General features: G+C 39.7%; 2 protein-coding genes across 2 annotated transcripts; both read right to left on the bottom strand.

Annotated features, from left to right (window-relative positions):
- Nucleotides 1-640: 640 nt before the first annotated feature.
- eif1ad (eukaryotic translation initiation factor 1A domain containing) lies at nucleotides 641-4,193 on the bottom strand. Its single transcript, XM_088343316.1, has 5 exons — nucleotides 4,019-4,193; nucleotides 3,636-3,748; nucleotides 1,380-1,488; nucleotides 1,187-1,295; nucleotides 641-1,107 (listed from the first exon to the last, which is right to left on the bottom strand). Exons 2-5 carry the CDS (start codon nucleotides 3,720-3,722, stop codon nucleotides 897-899), a joined length of 516 nt encoding a protein of 171 aa, XP_088199442.1. The 5' UTR covers nucleotides 3,723-3,748; nucleotides 4,019-4,193; the 3' UTR covers nucleotides 641-896.
- A 4,006-nt stretch (nucleotides 4,194-8,199) lies between these two features.
- Nucleotides 8,200-22,760, bottom strand: ctsf (cathepsin F). The gene is made up of 14 exons (XM_088343314.1): nucleotides 22,393-22,760; nucleotides 18,749-18,859; nucleotides 17,727-17,808; nucleotides 17,609-17,664; nucleotides 17,413-17,485; nucleotides 14,269-14,382; nucleotides 14,003-14,151; nucleotides 12,083-12,179; nucleotides 10,791-10,871; nucleotides 10,561-10,680; nucleotides 9,158-9,222; nucleotides 8,900-8,990; nucleotides 8,765-8,823; nucleotides 8,200-8,678 (listed from the first exon to the last, which is right to left on the bottom strand). The coding sequence occupies exons 1-14, from the start codon at nucleotides 22,630-22,632 to the stop codon at nucleotides 8,604-8,606; spliced, it is 1,413 nt and encodes a 470-aa protein (XP_088199440.1). The 5' UTR covers nucleotides 22,633-22,760; the 3' UTR covers nucleotides 8,200-8,603.
- Nucleotides 22,761-23,824: the final 1,064 nt, after the last annotated feature.

Raw genomic sequence — 23,824 nt, 5'->3', positions numbered from 1 at the left:
TTAAAATGTACCGTTTACGAAATTGTTCGAATTAGTTATTTGACTCCATTAACCAAACACAACTTGCATTCTCCTAAAATTGCGTGCTCGTTTCTTGATGGGAAAAGATGGACAAGAATAGCCGACACGGGGGGCAGATTTAATTTCTTAAATAATTTAGCTAAGTGAACTCCATCGAATTAGCCTAATTAGTGTCGCTCGAGTCTCTGTCAAGCCTCATCTCTCGATCTTCTGCCTTTCTTTTCTCTCGACCCACGTCTCTCCGCAAGCTGGTGTGCCGGTTCCTCCAGCGGGCGTTCATGGAAAACCCCCATGTGGGGTTCACCCCCTCGCCTCAATGTCTGGAGAAACTCAAAACAGCAGAGCGTTTCTACGTCATCAGGGCCCTGTTTTCCAAACATCGCCTGCCGTACCCCCCGTCAGAGTCCTGTTATCAAAATTCCCCAGCCAAAACATTCCGGATTTGGAACAGCGTGACCTGTCATTAAACTTCAGCCTACCGGCGGAAAATCTTCATTGCACTCGATAAATGTAACTTGTCTTTAATCGTATAAAATCTTTTATAGTAAAATGTATAAAATCTTTCAGCTCCCCCTAGACTCAAAATATTCATATTTACACTTAAGATCCAAGCCGAGTGCAACTTTAAGCGTGATTTTATTGCGTAACAATGTGTATGCTAACATTGTACGAACCTTTACTGCAGCCTTTGTTCCCATAAGAAATTTGCAAACACATAATTGCATTGCAAAAAGTTGATAGAGGCAATGAATTACTTCAGAAGTATTCAGCAATAAAGTGTTTTAAGACATGATATGAACATTCATTAAAGGGATCAAATTTTAAAAAGATATTTGTCCCATCATGAGTCCAGAAGCTTTGGTCCTCTCCCCCCATCAGTTTGTGCTTTCTTCCTCTGGATCAGCACTGTCCTCATCTTCATCACTCTCAATGTACTGGTAAGTAGAGCGGTTAGTGTTTACAAACAAATCGTTTTCGTTGTCCTCCGAGTCGCTTGTGCTGGCGTCCTCTCCATCTTTCTCCTCTACATCGTTTTCCCCATCTTTTTGTTGGTTAGTCTTTTTTTCTGTGGAGAAGCCTTCAGGCCTGGACAGAGATCATTGAGACATTCACTAAGCAGAAGAAGACACTTGTTAGTACGCGTTGGGGTTAACGTGTCACACACCAGAGATGACTATCTTGCAGGTACGCGATGTGGTCTTTGTACAAGATGGAGCTGATCTCTGCTTTCACCTTCTCTCCCTCCTCGATGGGATCCACAATCACGAAGTCCCCTGGATATGAAGAAATAAACAAAAAACGCTTAATGTAATCTCATACGTTGCACAGGATTACTAACTTCCTGTCCTCGGACTCACCTCTTTTGATCCAAATGTTCTTGCGGAACTTTGTGGGCATGCTCACCAGGAAAGTCTCACCCTGAGCTGTGACAGTTTCATGGAGGTTGTTGCCACGGCTACCAGTCACCTAGATGGAAAACAGGGGATAAAAGTAATTGAATGACTAAATATCTTTGTATTGTTGTTTATGTAACTTATCTTTTTTTAATTTAGAACTGAGATTACACTGACTAATAGCGCAAGATTGAGTCTTGGTGTTTTTTGGGAGATAGGAGCATCCAAGGATTTTGGTCGGAAGAATTCCTGTGTTCGACGGTCACCTTTTTCCCCGGAGGGTGGTAAGAAAAATTCCCTGGGGCTTTTTTTCCTCCTTCCATTGAATACATTTTTTTTTTAAATGTCCTTTTTTTAAAAAAAAGGTCAAGCCTGATACCACTTACGCTGATCGATACTGATACTTTAGACAAAACCTGTATATTATTTCTTTGCAACGAGTCCTCACTTTTTATGGTGGCTTTGATATTTTTGAAATCTGGTGGTTTATATAAGTTAGAATAAATGTTTTTGAGATGAAGTGTTTGAGGAGTATGTTAGAAGTGACATGATTGGATAGATTGAGAAATGAAATTGTGGGAGCCAGAACTGGAGAAGTAGTGGAACTGAGCAAGCGTCTGGATAAGAGAGTACTCGGTTGGCTTGGACACAAGGAGAGGATGGATGAGGAGAGAATGTCGAAGAAGATCTACAGAGCAGAAGTGATTGGAAGGAGAACAAGTGGAAGGCCGCGATTGACGTGGATGGATGGTGTTATGAGTGCTATGCAGGAAAGAGGTCTAAATATAGTGGAAGCTGGAGCTCTTGTTGGAAATAGGAGTGAGTAGAGAGGTGTTGTAAAAGGATAGTGGGATGTTTCGACGTGTTCTAAGGGATAGGCAGGGCACCTGTATGATGCGGCAGGGGTAAACCAGTGAAAGCTGTCGGGCTCTGCTGTTGAAAAGAAGAGTGTTGTGTCACCCTGAACCGAGTGACGTGGCCGCTTTCAGTGTCCCGTTTCATCTGGTGTGACAAAAGCTTGACCAACTTAAGTGCCGAGGTGCTTGACTTTTTTGGGCATTTGGGTTGGCCATGGTCCCAAAAAATTTTTGGTGTGTTTTTTGCTACTTTGCCCTTTTATTTTCTTTGTTTTTGTGTATGTGTTTGTCTTGCTGTTCGTCACCCATTTTGAGGGATATGACAAGGGTAGATAGATAGACGATAGATAGATTACCATTGCGTTCAAGAAATGTCTATCTTATGGTCTTGGTTCTTGAATAAGGGTTCCTACAGTTAAAGTCAAGACTTTTTATTGACTTTTCAAATCAAATTTAAGACCAAGTCAACAAAAAAACACAATTGAAACAAACAAAAAACCCAGATGAATAAGAGGCATTTTTAAACAACAACAAAATAATTTGGTCCATTTGAACTTTTCCCCATCCAAAAAACATAGCACCTCCAAATATTTAGACATGGAAAACATTACCGGTACATAAAAAGATGTTTACAGTACTGCATGGACCCTCAGTCAAAACTGGCAGATGACTTTTAATTAAAAAAAACTTCTGCTACATTCATGAAGCATTTTTATCATGATGCATGAAAATTAATTTGTTTAGTATAAAACTTTTTGGAAAAAACACTATATTCACGACGGGCAGCACGGCGGGCCAGTGGTTAGCGCGTGTGCGGCAGTTCTGAGGTCATGAGATCGAACCTCCTGTGTGGAGTTTGCATGTTCTCCCCGTGCTTGAGTGGGTTTCATCCGGGCACTCCGGTTTCCTCCCACATTCCAAAAACATGCATGTCAGGTTAAATGGCCGGTCCAAATTGTCCCTAGGAGTGAATGAGCGAGTGAGTTGTCTGTCTCTGTGTGCCCTGCGAATGGTAGGCAACCAGTTCAGGGTGTCCCCTGCCCGATGATAGCTAGGATGGGCTCAAGATCCCCTGCGACCCTACTGAGGATAAGCGGTGCAGATAATGGATGGATGGATATATTCAAGACTTTTTAAAATTGGAATTGATACATTGGAATGCCAATGAAGGCCTTAATTTTAATGAATTCAATGCATTTTAAGACCTTACGAGGAACCCTGTTCAAGACAAATAAGTGTTAATTTTCAGTGTCTGTGTTTCTTGTCTTTTCTGTGCCCTAAATTGAGTTGACCAATGCCAATCTCCTTGCAACCCAGAAATAGCCAGACTAGCAAACAGTGGTTTCATATAAATCATGCAAACCTTCACAATCTGCTGCTTCTCTATTGGCACGACGAAGTCTCCAAGGACCTCCTTGACAACGTGCTTGCGTTTGGTGGCTTGCGACATGATCAGTTTTCACCTTTTTAAGCCAGCTAAGAAAGAAAAAAAATGCAGATGGGAGAGTTAAATGGCACTCATCACGTATTTTAGCCATTTAATCAGCTATGAGGTGGACATAAAAACAAACTTGCATCAAATTGATTATAAAAAACGATGTCATTATTAAGCCCAAACAATATAGATATCTATGTAGTATTGACTAATTGTATAATATTCCTTGGAAAAGTGTCAGTAATTGTTATAATGTGAAATTAAAGTCTCCACCAGAATGGCAAGGATAGCGATAAAGTTACAAAAAGTACCTTGAAACGATGAGTTTTATCAGGAGCAAAAGAGTCTCTTAATTTTGTTCGATCGTTATAAAATAAACACAATAATCTAATTATAGTAGTAGAAAAAAAAAGGAATATGATTTAAGCCACATGCGCCACCGCTACTGTTTACTGGTACATTTTCTTTTGCTTCCGGAAAACCATTTTCTTCTTCTACGGTTATAACAACCAACCTTTGAGGACATTAGCGCCACTTCGTGTATAAAAGTTTGGTATGCAGTCACCGACGGAAGTACTGTACAGTGTTTTACATAATTAATACTTCTTAAGGTAAAAAAATATCGTTTTGTTTTCTTGGTTTTGCACTATTTTGATTGCGCTATTTTCAAATGCATCTACAACTTAGGCCAGTCTACAAGCAGTACCTCGTAAATATTGCCCAACTGTCGTTGTAATATTGAAATAGATAGATAGATAGATAGATAGATAGATAGATACTTTATTCATCCCCGAAGGGAAATTCACTTTTCCAGCAGCATCCCTAAGCTGAGAACAATCGAAAATAACTGAGAACAATCGAAAATAACACGGGAGCTGCTGGAGTGGCTGCCATTCGAATCATGTACAAACAAACAATTGAATCATGTACAAACAAACAAACAATTGAATCATGTACAACAAACAAACAAAATATTTATGTTTCAATAAGTGGAGTGTTAATAAAATGGGGGGAAAATAATTTCTGATACTGATATAACCAGGTAAAACTAATTTTAAGTTACCTGTCCAAATGTCATTGTCCATATTTAGTCATGAGTGTATACTATGTTCATTCATAACCTCGTTTATTTTGTCTTAATTGTGTAACTTCGGTTGTTTTTTACAGTCAAAAGTGGCCTCATGAGCAACGTTCCCTCTAATTTTCCACGGGTTTGAGCGTTCACACAAAGTCGGTGAGCAACGCTTGAAACAACAGTGAGCAACAGCAATCCCAAGTGTGGCAGCTAAACATGTCCGAAAGTTGACATCACGTTACATTTTGATGAGTTTCCGGTATTGCAAACATTTTTTTCACTTTTGAATAAATTGACTAATGTATTATTGCATTACTATAAACGTCTTTTGTTTTTTTACAACAATTCTTTCATCTTTTCAAGATTTCCTATTCTTTTTTTTCCTGGTATCTTTTGTCGCAGAATACTAACCTTTTTGGGGGCTTATTTAGTCAGTTGCACGATACACAACTGTATTTAATCACATTTTTGAGTGGAAGTACAATGTTGGCAACAAGATTGACTTGGTATAATTGAAAATTATTTGAATGCAACACAAACTTTTTCTTATTTTTCTTTTCTTCTGTTTTTTTTTTTAAATTCCATTAAAAAAAATCTCATTGTGTTCATTTTTTCCTAGCTGTTACTTTTTTCTTTTTGTTCTCTATTTACTTTTTTCTGAAATTTTCCTTCTTTTTTCTCTTCCGTTTGTTTCTTTTTTTCTCAGCTTTTCACTACTTTTTCTTTTTTGTTCTATTCCCCCTTCCTTTAAGTCATTTTGTGCATAATTGTACATAATATTTGGTCATGTTGGGATGAATGAAGAAAAAACAACCTGAAGAGCCGTTTAGGACCCGAAAGAGCCGGTTCCTTTTAGTGAGCCGAGCCGAAGAAGGCAGTTCTCGAAAAACTCTACGGACTTTAGTCAACTTTGTTCTACTTCGACCTTGACTTCAAAATACCGCATTTAGAACAAAGCGTCAGGAACCCGTGTATTTTTACGTTCATGCACTGTAACTTTTGACTCAATTCGCTTCTTAATTAGCAATTTCAAGCCCTGATTTTTGTGAGCTGGCTAGATTTGCTTGTGCGCGGAAAAGCTCTGAATAGTGCGCAATTGCGCACACACGCAGCTTAGAGGGAACATTGCGCTGGATAGATTTTGTTGTGCGCTGAGAATGTGCGGGCAGTGCGCGATTGCGCATGCGCGCAGTTTAAAGGGAACATTGCCCAAGAGCCATTGTTGGGTCTATCACCTTTCTTCTTTGAGTGCAACAGTCAATGTCATTCTGGAAGCATCAATATTGGCTCACGAGGAGATGTAATCAGCTCAAAAATGCCAGCAGGCAGGTGATCACATTATCTTTGTAATCACATTTATCTTTGTAATCGATTTACAATCAGCCTTGGGACCGCACCTTTTGTGTACGATTTTAATTGAATTATTGGGTCCCCGGGCAGCATGGCGGCGCAGTGGTTTGCACGTGTCCGGCACAGTTCTGAAGTCATGAGATTGAACCTCCGTGTTCGGAGTTTGCATGTTCTCCCCGTGCTTGCATGGGTTCCCTCCGGGCACTCCGGTTTTCTCCCACATTCCAAAAACATGCATGTCAGGTTAATTGGCTGGTTCAAATTATCCCTAGGTGTGAATGAGCGAGTGAGTTGTCTGTCTCTGTGTGCCCTGCGATTGGCTGGCAACCAGTTGAGGGTTTCCCCTGCCCGCTGCCCGAAGATAGCTGGGCTCCAGCACCCCCGCGACCCTACTGAGGATAAGCGGTACGGATAATGGATGGATGGATTTGGTTCCCTTAAGGAAACTCATTTCCACTGAAGTTTTGCTATGCTAATCCAACTCAGTCTTTTCACAAGTGAACTTCTACAGCTATTGTCATGTGGCCTATTTGTGCCCAGTATATTCTGTAGTAAAACCTTCAAAGGAAGGACTCGTTTCCAGCTGGTATTTTGACCAACGTTTCATATCATATCTTGGATATAAAAGCGATTTATAACACTATGCTAAAAGTATTTTGGTTTTATTATAGTCTTTTACTATTACTATTCTATCCATGGTTAGGTAGCTGTTTTAGAACATGGGTGTCAAACAGGCGGCCTGAGGGCCGGATCAGGCCCGCTAAGGTACTGAATTTGGCCCGTGAGACAACACTCAGAGAAGCGCAAGAGAAAAACGAGCTGCAGGTTGAAGTATTTCCACTCGATGTCGCCAAAGCCAGGTGCCTCTCACAAATGCTGTACTTGTATTTCCTATTCTCTCTCTCTCTTTCTTCCTTTTTCTCAAACTCTATCCATTATCTGCACCGCTTATCCTCTGTAGGGTTGCGGGGGTGATGGAGCACATCCTTGCTATTTTCAGGCAGTGGGCAGGGGACACCCTGAACTGGTTGCCAGCTAATTCACTCGCTCATTCACACCTAGGGACAATTTGGACCGGCCAATTAACCTAACATGCATCTTTTTTTTGAAAATGTAGGAGGAAACCCACGCAAGCACGGGGAGAACATGCAAATTCCACACAGGAGGTTCGATCTCATGACCTTAGAACTGTGTCGCACACGCGCTAACCACTGCGCCGCCGTGCTGCCTTTTTTCTCAAATTCTCTCACTTTTCACCTTCTTATGCTCTCTTTTCCCATTTTCATTTTCTCTCTTTTATTTCTTCCACTCTCGCTTGCTTCCCCCTTCTCTCTCTTTGGATTTTGTTATTTCTTTTTCTTTCCCCCTCTCACTATTTCTCTTTTTATCTCTTTTGTTTCTCACACTCTCTCCATTTCTCTTTCTTTGTCCCACCTTCTCTACTTTTCTGTCCCTCTCTTTCTCCTATTTATTTCTGTCTTTTTTTCTTTCTCTCAAATCTACTAGTCCGGCCCCCGAGAGAATGTTCTATTGTGCAGTCCCAGAGTTAAAATGAGTTTGACACATCTTGTCATGATTACTGATGTGACTCAGCTGTGCCTGCTCCTTTGGCGCCAACTGCCGCGGATTCTGATTGGCTCCCGGTCAGTATTTGAACCCAGTCCTGTCTGTCCCCTTTTGTCAGTCTGTCTGCAAACCTCAGTGAACACTAGGCAAGCCTTTTTCGACCCTGACCCCCACCTGTCCTGTTTTTTGCTCCCGTCTGTCTCCGGCTTCGACCCGTTTTGATCCTGACCACGTCTGCTCTCCAGTCATGGCTTACGACCTCTCTTTGTCTCTGACTACGTCTACTCTCCCGTTATGGCTTACGACTCGCTTACGACCACCCCTTGCTCTCCCAGTCCCGGCTACCGACCCGTTTTTTTCCGTCCCTGACATCGCCATCGCTCGCTACGGAAGATCCACTTCCACTCTTTCTCTTTCCTTCAATAAAACTTGTGAGAAACGTAACGCAAGTGGGTCCTGTTTCTGTTCTGGTCCTGAAAAAGAAGAAAAACATCTATACACTTTATTTCCACTTTCATTTATTAACCTAACAGTTCCCAGAGTCCCTAGACAAAGCATCCAATTAAAAGTGAACACCTATTTCAGCACATGATAAGGGGTAAAATTCACAAAGGGACAAGAACCTTATTTACAAATTCACTGTCAGACAAAACAATTCCAAACTAAAGCTGACATAAAAGAAATTAAAAGTACACATAAAATCTATGACATCATTTCAAAAACTTTTAGTTTTTAGTAAATAAAAGCAATTCTGGCTTGCACTTCAAAGGAATACTATTGAGGTTTTAACAGTAACATTGGGGAGTCATGTGAGTATGGGAATACTTTGCATTTTTCGTCAAATCTGCGTGCAGTTCACATGGTCTGGTAGGGTTAATGAAGAAAGTGCAGTTTTATTTTATTTTTTAGCCGATAACAGCTGAAGAAGCCATCCTGTTGATCCCGCAAGCGTTGGAGCCCCGGTATAAGTAATAGTAACCCTGTGGAAAAGAAAAGCATTATTATCATGCTCAATTTTATGTCAAGCAGAAAGTAAAAAAAAAAAACGGTGTTATTTTGTATTTACCTGCTCCCCGTAATCTTCTCCCCAGCTGTTTTTAATGGCCCAGAACGGAATACCCTTACCTGACAAGACACAATGCAAAGTTATTGGGGATTCTTTTTTTGATTATAAATTTTTGAATTCCCTTCAATCACTTACGCTCTCCATATCCGACCAGAAGCACAGCATGGTCAATCATCCAAGGGTTACAGAAGATCTTAAAAGGGTGCGACACACCCTTCCTGTAAAACTGCAAGCACAATGACGTAAAAACCCAAATGATCTTTTATTTGTATCATTAGTTGGGGCTGGCTTCGCAAGGCCCGACTTGCTGCCAACAGTGCAGAATGCACTGAAGGTGAAGCCAACCCAGCTATTATAATAATCAGTTTTATGAAAATTAATGCTGATAGTTACCTGCATGGCAAAAGCATTCAGAGCCACAGAGATCGGGCCATTCTCTGCCAACCAAGCTGCAATTTCTGGGGGGAGGAGAGGTGTAAATTAAGATATACATAAAAAAAATTTGTTTGAATTTATAAATGCTTTTGTGTGATTTTTTTAAAAGAATCTGGCATAGTAAGGAGACATTTCTGTTGTAAAATAAACTCAATTTCTAAACGACACATCACAAATTCAGACTGGAGCTGAAGGCCTCGGTGTGACATCCAGAGCTTACTGCCTACTACATGATGTTGAAAGTCTAACTAGATTTAAATAAATAAAACAGGTAGAAACTAGCTTACCCCATACACAAAAAAATGAAAGTTAAACAACACAAGATACTAAATGTTGGAATGCAAACTGGTTTTAAGAGAACACAACATGAAAGTAACTGCACAAGGATACTGCTGGAAGTGTGAATTTCCCTGCGGGGATGAATAAAGTATCTATCTATCTATTTATCTATCTATCTTTTAAACCCAATGTTGTCCTCCACACCAGTGTTTTTCAACCAGTGTGCTGGGGCACACCAGTGTGCCGTTAGACCTTGTCTAGCGTGCCGCTGGAATTTGTCAAATTTTACATTAAATATTATATTATATACCAGAGCCATGTCCCCCTAGTGGGAGTCTTTTTTTCTAACTCTTCCTGGGAAATCGATACAGAGGAGGGGATTCCCAGCCCCCTCGCCCAACCCAACTGATGTGTTGGGAGTCATTAGGTGACGAAACCCCCCAATTCCAACCCCTAATGCCGAGCGCCAAGCAGGGAGGCAACGAGTACCAATGTTGTAAGTCTTAGGTATGACCCGGCCGAGGCTTGAACCAGTGACCTACCAGTCTCAGGGAGGGCGCCCTACCCCAAGGCCACCGAACGCCCTACCCCAAGGCCACCGAGCCATATTTTACCTTTCCAAAAAATCAGGCCATTATTCAGTATTTTTGTTATCTTCAGACGAGGAAATGTAATAGTCATCCATATCAGTAGGTGGCAGTGTATTTTCATGTGCTTTTTATATACTAATTATCTGCTCATGAGGTAGCACAGTACATTTAATAACCTAATTTGTTTAACAAATCGGTTTAAGATTGCACCGCTAAAAATAAAAACCTAAATAAAGCACATCGTTCTTTTTTATTTGAAGAATTAATTTCTTCTTTTTAAATACTAATTATCTGCTTATGAGGTAGTACAGTAAACTATTTGATATATCTTTATTTTCAAACATTTTCGACAGACGGTGTGCCTCAGAACTTTTTTATAAATAAAAGTGTACCTTGGGTCAAAAAGGGTTGAAAACACTGCTTTACACAAACATTTGCCTCCCCCAGGCTGTATGTGCAGTGAAACATTTGACTTTTCCGACATAACCTCACCATTTTCATCTTTGGACAGTTCCATAGAGCTGTTGATGTAGGCGGCCACCTTCCTGCTCGCAAAGTCGCACCTTTGCTTATGGCCAGTGTAGGAATAGTCACTTTCCAACTCCAGACCGCCTTCACAATGCATGAAGGACGAGTGCAAACAGAAAAAAATAACAACATGACCAATGAGCCACAGGACGAAAACCTAACCTTTAAATTAAGCAAGGAAAGAAGCCAATCACCAAGATTCTCGATGGCTTCGTAAGCATTTGATGGCAAACCGCCTCTGCAAGCTTGGTCCAGCCCATCGCAGTCAACCAGTTCTAAAACACAGAAAAAAACAATATCAATGTGTGCTTTAAACACAGTAACCCCTCGTTATTTGCGGGGGCTGCGTCCCAAAAACCTACCGCGTGGTCGAAACCTACAAAACTTTTATTTATTTATGAAATACTCAAGAACAAACCCAATTTACAGTCTCAACTATTTGGTAGAGAGTGATTTCACGCATGTGCTTGTGTTATTCTTTAATTCCAGGATGAAAATGGTGAAAGTAAGAGAGGGACTGTTTCAAATACAGTCCAAATGCCTGCAAAGTGGAAACATTTATTTATTTATTTATGAAATACTCGAGAACAAACCAATTTACAGGCTCAAGTATTTGGTAAAGAGTGATTTCATGCGTGTGATGAAAATGGTGAAAGTAAGGAAATGACTGTTTCAAATACAGTTCAAAGGCCAACCCAAACCCCCAAAAAGATGAAAAAGAGTTTATTTGAGCGCATCTAAGAAAGTCATGTACATGCACAAGCAGCTTGACAGGGGCTGCAAGGATAGTTTCAGCCAGATGATGACGTCAGCAAGTAGAATTAATTCAGATTACTGACTCCAACTTTCAGGACAAGATCCACTATTTTTACATGATACTTTGTTGTTATCATGTGGATAGAGTGAAAACTGCATTTCCCTTCTGGTCGGCAGCCCACAAAAGCCATATTGGACATAATAACAAGAATATATATGTCTTGAGCCACAAAAAATGAATAGCCTTATAAGAAAGGAAACACAAGCTGTATGTATCTATATTCATTGGAAACATTAAGGAGGTGTCCTGTTTAGCCCTAAAAAAAAAAAACCTATATTTTAATATTTATCAAACATTTTTGAAAACGTGACAGGGAGCCCCAAAGACCCCCCATGCGGCTCCAGAGTCAATTTGGCAGGTTTAGAAGTCCAAATTTTTCCTTTTAGTGCTCTTTTAGGTCCAGAGCATTTTGTGGACATGATGGCTTTTAAAGAAACTTGAAAATAAAAAAAGATTTGCACATAAATAAAGTGGATACGTCAAGCACCACAACATCAATGACACACATTTAAGCAGAATAGGGGCGGGAAAACTGTTTAGCCAATCAGAATGCAGAACACAATACACGACGAAAGTCTGCAAAGTAGCAAAACCGCAATACATGAACTGCGATACAGCAAGGGATTACTACGTATGTAAAGTAAACCGTTTTTAGTGGCTGGACAATACCTTGTTCGGACAATGATTGCAACGTTCCGTTTTTCAGAAACCACTGCCCTTCAATGTTACCCGTGACTGAAAAAGCCCAGCAAGATCCACACATGCCCTAAAAGAAAAGTACACACGCATGTCAACGAAAAGTAAGTAGAATTCATTTTAACACTTAGTTAGAGTATATTTTTGTTAGCCTTGCGCAAGTTCCACACTGAAAACAAAAACTCGAAAAATCTTGCCCCATTGGCAAAAGCTGTGATCAGTTTTGGAATAGAATAGAATAGAATAGAATACAACAGGGCTATACAAATAAACAAGACTTAACAGAACAAAACACAGCAGAATAGAATAGAATAGAATAGAGCTTTACAAATAAACATAACAAACAGAATAGAATAGAATAGAATAGAATAGAATAGGGCTATACAAATAAACATGACTTAACAGAACTGAATGGAACAGAATATAAAATAGAATAGAACAGAAAAGAATAGAATAGAATATGGCTATACAAATAAACATGACTTAAAAGAACAGAACAGAATATAACAGAATATAGAACAGAATAGAATAGAATAGAATAGGGTTATACAAATAACCACAACTTAACATAACAGAACAGAATGTAGAATAGAATAGAACAGGGCTATACAAATAAACATGACTTAACAGAACAGAGCAGAAGAGAATAGAATAGAATAGAATAGAATAGCGCTATACAAATAAACATGACTTAACAGAACAGAGCAGAAGAGAATAGAATAGAATAGAATAGAATAGAATAGAATAGAATAGAATAGAATAGCGCTATACAAATAAACATGACTTAACAGAACAGAGCAGAAGAGAATAGAATAGAATAGAATAGCGCTATACAAATAACCACGACTTAACATAACAGAACAGAATAGCACAGAATATAGAATAGAATAGGGCTATAATAGAATAGAACAGAACAGGGCTATACAAAAAAACATGACTTAACAGAACAGAATGGAACAGAATATAGAATAGAATAAAATAGAATACAGAATAGAATAGCATAGAACAGAGCTATACCAATAAACACAACTTAACACAATAGAATAGGATAGAATAGAATAAAACAGAACATAATAGTCTTTAGTATAATTGATAACAATGTATGGAATATTGTTTGCAATAAGATTAGACATGCCACTCTAAGATAAACACATAGTAAAAACTTAAAAATGTAAGATAAAAAGAATTTCAGGATAAATAGGGAAAAATATTAACAAGGTAGTGCTTAGATACTGGTCTAAGTTGTAAGTGCATTTTTTTCTTTCGGAATAATAGTGCGATTCATTTTTAAGTACCAATATTATTTTGTTCCTCTTTTTTAAATTATTCTTTCTAATTAATTCTTTCTAATTACTCTTTCTTGTAAAATAAGAAGATGAATATAGAAAATGAACAGAAGTGAGTCGTTTTGCTCATCTGAAGTAGTATTTTTCATTCTTTAGTAAAAAAAAAAAACCCAAAAGATTCTTTAAGTTCGAAATATATGATTCATAAAAGAGTACCAAGATTGTTTTTTTAATCTATAGTTTAAGTAGTATGTCTGATTAATCTTTCTTGTAAAATAAAATAAAAAAAGCATAAAACGAGGCAGTTGGCGGATCATTTTGCCCATTTTAAGAGGTGCAGTATTTTACTGTCCTTGATAAAAAACAATTATTAAAATTGGAAATATTTCCTTTTATAAAAAATATCCTGATTTTTCTTTTCTTCTTTAAAAAGATCTTAAAATGAGAAGCTATGAGCCATCTGCCTAGTAAGTTAGTTTAGCTCATATTGAACATTAATTTTTCCAAGTTAAAAGTACAAATAAATAAATCAGTTTTTTAAAATGAGCCCAATTTTCTGCCAATGAGCCAATATTTGTTCTTTTCTTGTAACGGACTGAAGAAGCACCTGGTTCTTAACAGGACTAACAGCGCCGTGGTCCCTCCAATCCCAGCTGGCGGGGGCGGGGCTTCGGGGAGAAGGGGCCACTTTCATTGGTCGCTGAAGAGTCCACTGGCTCAACAGCGGGTTCAGGTAAATAGAGCGAAACTCTTCCTCTGCACAAACAAATTAGCCACCAATTGACTCATCTCAGAAACACTAGCTTAACTAACACCATTAAAAAGTTTGTCCACAAACAAAATGGCCGCCGACGGTTAGATATTTATACACACCAGTTAGGTCGCTAAACTTGGTCACGCCATACTCCGCTGATCCTTGATCCAAAGACTGGAGTTTTGCTGCAGTTTTAATATTCTCGTGGAAGATGAGCAAGCGACGGTCAGCTTCTACAGCATCAAACAAAAATCCTATTAGGATATGTTGTGTGCCTTTTATAAAATCCTTTAATTTACGTACGCGCTTTGTGGAAAAAACAAATTAAAAGAAAACACATTGAATACATTTATCTATATCTCCAGTGTTTTTTTAAGTGGTAGGTCGGTCGCGGACCAGTTTTCAGTAAATAGTGGGTCTTGGCCTTTTCAAACAACCAATTAGAGGAACTGAAATGTTTTCATTTAACTAAACAACATGAAACAAATAAACAAGTTGATAATCTTTAAGGTCAGGTTGTCACGGTTGCCATGGCGCCCAGTTGGTTCTAGCCGGGTGGCGCCGGGTTAATCCGCGGGTGCCACTGTGCCCAATTGGCCCCGCCCATAGACACCGGCTGAGACGCGTTGACTGATTGCTCCTTGGGAGTACTTGAACGCGGTCCTTTGAGCCGTTAGTTGTCTGAGCGTCTGCGAGACTTCTGCAAGACTCCTGTTAAACTCTGTGTTAAATGCCTAGTTCTGTGAATCTGCCTGTGTTTGATCCTGTTTTATTTTAGGCCTGATCCGTTTGTTTTTGACAACTTTTCTTGTTCGTATTTGAATTCATTTCCGTGACCATCGATCCCTGGATCGAGTGTGCGCGCATTCCTCCACTCCCTAATAAACTGTGAGTATGTTACGCTATTGGGTTCTAAATTCTGTTTTCTGCCCTGGTCCGTGTCACAGGTATGCCTAAAGTCCGGCCGAGGGGCGAGTTACGGCCCGTGATCAAATTTCTGTTATCCCGCGGCCTCTGTCATAAAAATTAATATGTGGCACGCCAATATTGTTGACTGCAGTATAAAATACATTTGTACCAAAAACTAAATTCACATGATGATGGCAGTAGCCCTTTGGTCAACCTTGCCCTTGGCTTTCTGTGAGAAGTTTAGCCTATCCCTTTTTATGTTGACAATATCTGTGTATTGTTTGTTATTGCAAAATCCGTTACAGCCTGGCCCTCCTGGAAGGGGGATTAGCTCATGTGTGGTCCCTTCTCACTGTTTCTTCATTTTCCTCATGTTGAGGTTTTTGAGTTTTTCCTTTCCCTCATGTAGGTTTTAGATCAGGGGACTGTGTAATAATAGTGGTTTGCAATAATCTGTGGTCTGCACAGCCCTTTGAGACTCCTTGTGATTAAGGGCGAAACAAATAAACATGACTTGACTAAGAAAATTTAAAAAAAAATGAATGAGGGGTCAATTACATTCCTTAACAATAGATGGCGATAATGCCCTGCAAACGGTTGACACTCTCTATTTCAAACCGTAGAAAAAGATCAGTAAAAGTTGTTGGCACATGTGCATGGCCAAACGCTGACACAACGTACAATACATGAAATGTGGATTATGTCATATTGAAGACAAAGCTACTGAAATGAAATGTTATTGTTATTGTGAAGTACAAACCAAAACGAGTGGTAGAAAGCACAGGAAAAATACAAACTACTCAAAGTGACCAAACAACCACCATTACTTGTATTTTTTTTTTCCACGGTTTTCGCGAGATTTTTGTTTATTCAGGGTACCCGCAGCATCAATATGGCGGACAATCAAGAGAGTTTTACCTAGGTGAGGCTCATGTTATCTTGAATAAATGAAAATTTCTCAACCTAGGAGTATTCTTTTAAATTACATGTTTACATGTGTTGGATGTATTTTTGCTCATTAAAAAAAATTATTTTTGGAAAAAATGTTTTTTTTTTTTTTTTTTACTTCTAGGAGATGCTAGGTAATACGCACTGCCCCTTTAAAGGGAAAATTATTAGTTGAAGTCGATTTGGTTTTGCTGGTCATTTTTTGATTGTGAATATATTCTACTATATGTGAGAGCTGAATAGTTGAATATATTCACGTTAAAATAAATATGGATCAGCAAAACGAATACAACTTCAAGTAACGACAGACTGCTGTCACTGTCTTGTACTACGGACAGACTGAAGAGATCTTTTCTTCCTCATGCCATGAGGCTCTTTAACTCTACCCGGCAGAGTAAAAGCCCACATTAAACCACACCACCTACATTGCATATTACCGAATTTTATTGCAATATGTATTCTGTGGAGCACTATTTAGATATTCTATATAACACGCTACAGTGGGCATTTGCACGTCACACTGGGTATTTGTATATTGTATTCTTTTTGCTTTATTATTGTATTGTTCTCAGCTCAGGGATGCTGCTGGAAATGTGAATTTCCCTCCAGGGATGAATAAAGTATCTATCTATCTATCGATCTATCTAGCTATCTAAAAATATTCCCTATAATGCTCAATTGGCTGCATTTTAATGAAATCCAAATCATTTCACTTCTGTGGCTTTTTTCTAAAAGATAAAATCCATATCTCACTTTATCGTTGTTCGGGTGAACAAATTAAATCGGTCTTTTTTACTGTTGTGTGAAATGGCGGGTGTCAACTCGCATTTACAGGTAATTATCGCCATCTACTGTTAAGTTTTATCTGCATTATTTTTCCAAGTCACAGCAGCTGGGTGGCTAGCGCGCAGCCCCACGGTGCAGAGGTTTAGGGTTCAAGTCCAGCTACCGCAACCTCCCTGTGTGGAGTTTGCATGTTCTCCCCATGCTTGCATGGGGTTCCTGGGGGCACTCCGGTTTTCTCCCACATTCCAAAAACATGCACGTCAGGTTAATTGGCTATTCCAAAATGTCCCTAGGTGTGAATAAGTGAGTTGTATGTCTTTGTGTGCCCTGCGACTGGCTGGCAATCAGTTGAGGGTGTCCCCTGCTCATTCCCCGAAGATAGCTGGGATGGGCTCCAGCACCCCTGCGACCCTACTGAGGACAAACGGTGCAGATAATGGATGGATGGATTTTGCCAAGTCAAAGGTACGCGTCCTACTTTTGGGTCCCGAACCATCAATTGAGAAACACTGCTCTAAATAGTCCGATCGGCCTGGGTTTTTTTCCCAGTCTCACCACATTCTTTCACAAGCCAAGTCCCGGAATATGGAATGTACGGTAAGTACAGTATGCATACTTACCCTCCTGGGTGCTGTAGACTTTATTGTATTGCACCATGAAGTCTTTGAAAAGGCCTAGCAGCTGCACAGACTCCTTGTAAATAAAGAACCGGCAAACACAAAGTAAATGTTATTCTCAGATTCAACATGATAGCTATTATTTACAGAAAAACCACATGGATTGCGAACTGATTTCAGCGCGTGTTTTCGAGTTCACCTCCGTGGGCTGGTTTGGGGAAGTGTTCTCGTCTGCGGTTGTTTCTTCCTGAACAGCTGGCGAGGAAAGAAAATATTGATGAAATAAGTTCATCGTTGCCGGAGTTAATTTTTCTCACCCTTCGGTTGGCACTTCTGTTTGAGCAATTTTGAAGTGTCCTGCCAGGGTATGTCCCAGATTTCGAAGAGGCAAACCTCCGTCTAATAGGAAATACAATAAACCATGCAAACACAAAAACACACAGATTGTTTAACAGTCTAATTGTATTCTATCTATCTACCCTGGTCATATCCCTCGAGAGGGGTGACCGACAGCAAGACAAACACATACAAAAACAAAGAAAATAAAAAAGGGAAAAGTAGCAAAAAACACACAAAAATTCTTTGGGACCAGGCCAATCCAAATGCCCAAACAAGTTAGGCACCTCGGCACCTAAGTCGGTCATCCTTTCGTCCCTCCAGATGAAACGGGACACCAGAAAGCGGCCATGTCACTCGTGTCAGGGTGACACAACACACTCTTTTTTTCAACAGCAGGGCCCGACAGCTTTCACCGGTTTACCCCTGCCGCATCATACAGGTGCCCTGCGCTTCCCTTAGAACATGTCTAAAATTCCCACTATCCTTTTAAAACACCTCTCCACTCATTCCTATCACCAACAATAGCTCTAGCTTCCACTAAATTTTGACCTCTTTCCTCCGGTGCACTCACGACAGCATCCACGTCAATCGGGCCTTTCACTTGGTTTCCTTCCATTTACTTCTGCTCTATAGATCTTCTTCAACATTTGCTCCTCGTCCATCCTCTCCATGTGTCCAAACCAACCGAGTAATCTCTTATCCACAAGCTTGCTCAGTTCCGCTTCTACTCCAGTTCTTTCTCTCACGATTTCATTTCTCAATCTATCCAATCTTTTCACTTCCAACATACTCCTCGTTAATTAATTAACAAATTGTATTCAGTTCTGGTAAAGCAGATAGATGCAGAGTCAACATTTACATTTGGCTGTTTTCTCTTTGTGGAGAAGGAAATCAAAGACTAAATATATAACAGCTGACTGTGCATGTCTGTTCAATCACAAGGTCTGATGCCCAGGAACAACACACTTCCCTTAAAAAATAAATAAAATAAAAAAAGTACCTTGAGCATATGCAACTCGGGGTAGAAGTCACAAGTCCGGAGCATGTTGGATTTCTTACACTGAGTGTTACTTATCTCTGCTGTTATACTGTAGCGGATACCTTTAACCAGCTGGAAAACAAAAACACGAGAATAAAGATGATTAAATATACATTTTGGCCATTTCCAGATATTTTTCTGACACCGGCATGTAAAATAATAACTGGTAATATTGGGAGAAAGTGTTTGTAGGTGTATTTAAAAATGTATAACAAAGTATTTGTTGGTCAACAGTGTTGTTTTTCGTGAAAAAAGATTTTTTTCCTTCAATTTATTCAAATAGAAATATTAGAATTATATAAAAATCAACAGGTTCATATTCAGGTACAAGCCTTACTATGCAGTTTGCATGTTCTCTCCGCGCTTGCGTGGATTTCCTCCGGGCACTCCAGTTTCCTCCCACATTCCCAAAAACATGCATGTCAGGTCGATTGGCCGGTCCAAATTGTCCCTAGGTGTGAATGAGCGGGCGAGTTGTCTGTCTCTGTGTGACCTGTGACTGGCTGGCAACCAATTCAGGGTGTCCCCTGCCCACTGCTCCAAAATAGCTAGGATGGGCTCCCCGCGACCCTACTGAGGATAAGCGCTGCAGATAATGGATGGATTGATACAAATCAACAACTTAACGAAACAAATGAGAAGTACAGAACAAACAAAATAAAACAAAACTATAAATCAAACCTCAAATTTTAGTCACATACAATTATTACTACTGTAATACAATTATATTACTTAAGAATTACATTTTCATTGCACAGACGTTCAACATAGTAATAATATAAAGAAGAGAAGAATAGTCTTTCTTGTCATTGATACCAACATAGGCAATGTTGTTTGCAAATATATTAGACATAGCACTCCAGTATAAACACGTAATAGAGACTTGAAAGAGAAACGTAAGATAAAAAAAATGTCAGGATAAATAGGCAAATATATTTACAAAGTAGTGCTTGGAGACTGGCCTGAGTTGTAATAATGGTGCATGGTAACAATAGCACAATGAAAAACCGTCTAATAGCATTTCGCCGCTACAAAGTTCTTAAATAAGTTAATAAACATATGAATACCCATTTTTATACAATACTTATTTCTAATACAGTTGACTTAATCTCAAAAGAATGCTTTAACTGTAACGGAAATACTAAGTACAACTGTTTAAAAAAAGGCTTTTTCTTGAAACAAAAATATTTATTGAAAGAATAAATAGGCCTGGATTTTTTGGGGTATTTCAGGTTGGCACAAATTTCGTTCATTTATTTGTGTCATGTCCATGTGGAAAGTTCCTGTTTGTCAGCTGCAGCCGGAGGCTTTTGTGAGTGTTGTTGTTGAACCTGATCCGCCGCATGTGATCCCAGCATGACAAAAATCGATGCTTTTGTTCCAAAAGTTACAAATTCAAACTATGTTTGTTGGGCTAATTTCCGGTCAGGTAAATCAATCAAAGGAAACAGATTTTATAAATCAGAGAAAGTGCTTTATAAACAACTTTATTTCATCTCAAGATTAGGTTTAGGGTAATATTACGAAATGCAATGCCATTTTGAAATCCAAAATTAATATTTGACTGAGTACTAGGGGTAGGGTGAACGATCCAAATATTGATATTGCCGATATAGAGCTAGTACTTGGATCAGATCGATGCTATTGTCCTGGGATTGATACTTCTCTCTTATACGAATTTCCTCAATGCACCTCTCTATGTAGATAGAGCTCTCTCACCAGCGCCCTCGGCCATCTAACTTTATGCCTGGGTGTTTCTGACAGGCACACTTTTAACCTCTTCCTATCTGGCCTGCTGCTGCATCCTGCCTGCCAGTCAGAATAAAGGGCTAAATCTATCTGTCCACCCTACCAGAAGCTAAGAGACCGAGACAAACACTGGCTTTTTTTTCCAGCTACAGAGCAGGACGATTCCAGGTGTGGTAAACACAAATTACTGCTACTGTGGCAACAACACATTTACATAGACACATACAAAAAGTTCACCTTACATAGAGCAATGAGCTGCAGCATAAAAAACGTGAACAGGCTACTGTTCCTGAACCAAAACTTGTAAATCTGCTGTCACCATGGTAACAGAGCCATCCATCCATCATCTACCGCTTATCCAAGATCCGGTCGCAGGGGCAGCAGCCTCCGCAGGGAATCCTAGACCTCCCTATCCACAGCCACTTTGTCCAGCTTGTCCGACAAGATCCCGAGGCGTCCTCAGGCCAGCCTAGAGACTTAGTCTCTTCAGCGTTTGCTGGGGCGTCCCGGGACCTCCTGCCAGTGAGACACGCCCCGAACACCTCCCAAGGGAGACGTCCAGGAGGCATCCTGATTAGATGAACGAGCCATCTCAGTGGGCTCCTCTAAATGCACAGGGGCAGTGGCTCAAAGTACTGAGTCCAATCTTGATGATAAGACTTCTCACATTATCTCTAAGGGAGGCTGGGCAGAGTCACTGACGGACAATTAACACTTTATTTGCATTATTGACTTTATTTTCGAAAAGGTATTGGAGTTATCTAGTTGACATTGTTATACAGTATTTGTATTTTTGTTACAATGTTGATTTTTTTTGTTTGACTTCTGACCTTTGTTCTAAAACTGTGGTAATTATTAACTGACTCAAAGAGGGAGGGTTCAATTATTAAATGGTTGGCGAATTATCGGTATTGGATCAGTGTCTATCGGTCTTACAATGTGTTTATTTGGATCAAATCGATACCAAAATTCCGAGTATCGCTCACCTGCAGTTTGTAATCAACTGTGTTTCATCTCAAGGTTACATTTACATACCTGTCAACCTGTACGGTTTTGTCGTACAAAGTACGTTTATTATGCATTTTAAGACGTGTACGACGTACAAGAAAATCTGTACGGAAAAAACCCAAATTGTCATTTATGCGTACCCTCCGGTAAACACTGACTATAACAAAACGGCAAAAGCCTCCATCTCGGTATCGTTTTTTTCGTTGCAAACGAAGCGAGCGGTTTGATGTAGTGAAAGGCAGTCCGTCTCTTTTTAGAGAACCGTCTTTTGTGGCTCAACTCATTAAAGAGAGCCGGCCCTCAAACAACTCACTTGCTTTGATGTATTACATTACGAAATATATGTTGTATAAAGAAGTTAAGAAAAAAGTATAAAATGAGAACATGAAAAAAGACAGGTTTGTGGTTATCCTTAAATCAGTATATTACCAACAATAATTTAATGCAGAAAATGAATTCATAATTTGAATAAGAAAATGTATTATTCTATTTAATTATATTTGCATGTATTTTTCCTTTACAGTGAACGTCCAAGCGACTTAATTTTTTAACTTTTTTTATAATAAACCTCACTCATGTCGAGCAACTCAGGATCTCACAACAACATGTTAATTGACAATATATATGATATAACGAAACACAAAAAATATAACATGTTAAACTACATAAATAAAGACGTTTGAAAAAAAATGGAGTAAGATTATTTTGTATTTTGTAAGGGAAAATACGACAGTTTGTAAGAGCGTGGAGCCCTGGAGGTTGACAGGTATGCATTTATAAGTCAAAATGAAGAGCGCAGTTTTGAATTCAGAAATAAAGCTCGTCGTCCATTTCAATCCAAGATGTACCTGTTTGGTGGCGGAGATGAGTCGGCTGACTTTGCGGAGGTGCATCGCGTTGGAGCCCAAATTGTAGCGCTCCTGAGCGAATTGCAGAACCTTCTTCAACCCGGGGTCGGTCTCCGTCACGCGGATTGCAGAGCCCGGAGGACCGAACAGGGGTCGGTCCATGTCCTCACCGAGCCCCATCACGGTGCCGATCACGGCGGCAAAGGCCACGCACAACAAGGCCCGACACTCCATCGCCATGTTTGAGGAAAAGAAAAGAGAAAAAAACGAGGCAGGCAGGTTGTCTTTCTGCCAAAATAAACGCAAGTAGTTTGTGGGCCAAGCAATGGAAGCTGTTGTTGCAAAACAAATCCTGGGGGCGGTCTTGTGGGAGGAGCTTGTGAAATCAGCATGGTGCGTTCAAGAACATCCCAGTAAACTCGATCACCATTCAGCAAAGGAAATTGACGTTATCATACCTGTTAACCTCCACGGCTTGCCCTTACAAACTGTCGTATTTTCCCTTACAAAATACAAAATAATCTTATACCATATTTTTTTCCAAACGTGTTTATTTATGTAGTTTAACATGTTAAATTGTAGATGTGTTTCGTTATATCATATATACAGTGGAACCTCGGTTCTCGACCAATATCCGTTCTAGAACCCTGTTCGAAAAGTGATTTGTTCGAACACCGAAATCATTTTTCCCATTACAAATAATGTAAATCGTTTTAATCCGTTCCAACACCCTGAATGTTTACCTTTGTTTACCTTTAAGACACAAATAACATAAACATAAACGTAACCCAGGCTAATCGTACGTTCGTGTTATCGTAATCTCCCGTACGAAAGATTACGCCAACATGAACGTGTAAAAATAAAAAAAGGATAAAGAAAATAATTATGAATAGGATTTTTTTACCTTTGTGGTGGGGAGCAGAAGGCACAGGTGGACGGTGGAGAGGGAGGGAGGAGGAAGGAAAATTATTTTTGGGAAGGAGAGTCCCCTTCCATAAAAACTTCGGGGAGCTCTTCTGTCTGAGGGGTGCTCACACGTTCAAATCTCTTTGCTACGGATGACTCGGCTACAGGATGTTATTTTCTCTTAAAATATCTACCCAATGACACTTGCTTCTGCCTTCTTTTTAGCATTTTTTGGAAGTGGTTCATGACAGTGTCATTAAAGTCATTGATGACTCTGGTGGCTGCAGCTTCATCGGGGTGGTGGAGTTCGACGAAATTCTGTAACTCTGCCCATTTGCTACACATTTGTTTAATCTTGGACGTCCCCTAGTGTTGTGGAGGTGCAATTGCACCTGAGAAAATTAAAAGGAGTAAAAAAAATGTGACGTGAAACATCCACCCCTAGACGGTACCACTGCACTACAGTTAGCCATAGCTGTATCGCGGAATACTTAACGTGGTTTTGCGACTTCATGTATTTTCATCA

The sequence above is a fragment of the Urocampus carinirostris genome, chromosome 9 (genome assembly GCF_059441175.1).
Source record: "Urocampus carinirostris isolate Australia breed hairy pipefish chromosome 9, RoL_Ucar_1.0, whole genome shotgun sequence".
Classification (NCBI taxonomy): Eukaryota; Metazoa; Chordata; class Actinopteri; order Syngnathiformes; family Syngnathidae; genus Urocampus; species Urocampus carinirostris.
Note: the sequence above shows the minus strand (reverse complement) of the source record. Positions and strands in the feature narration are given on the sequence as shown.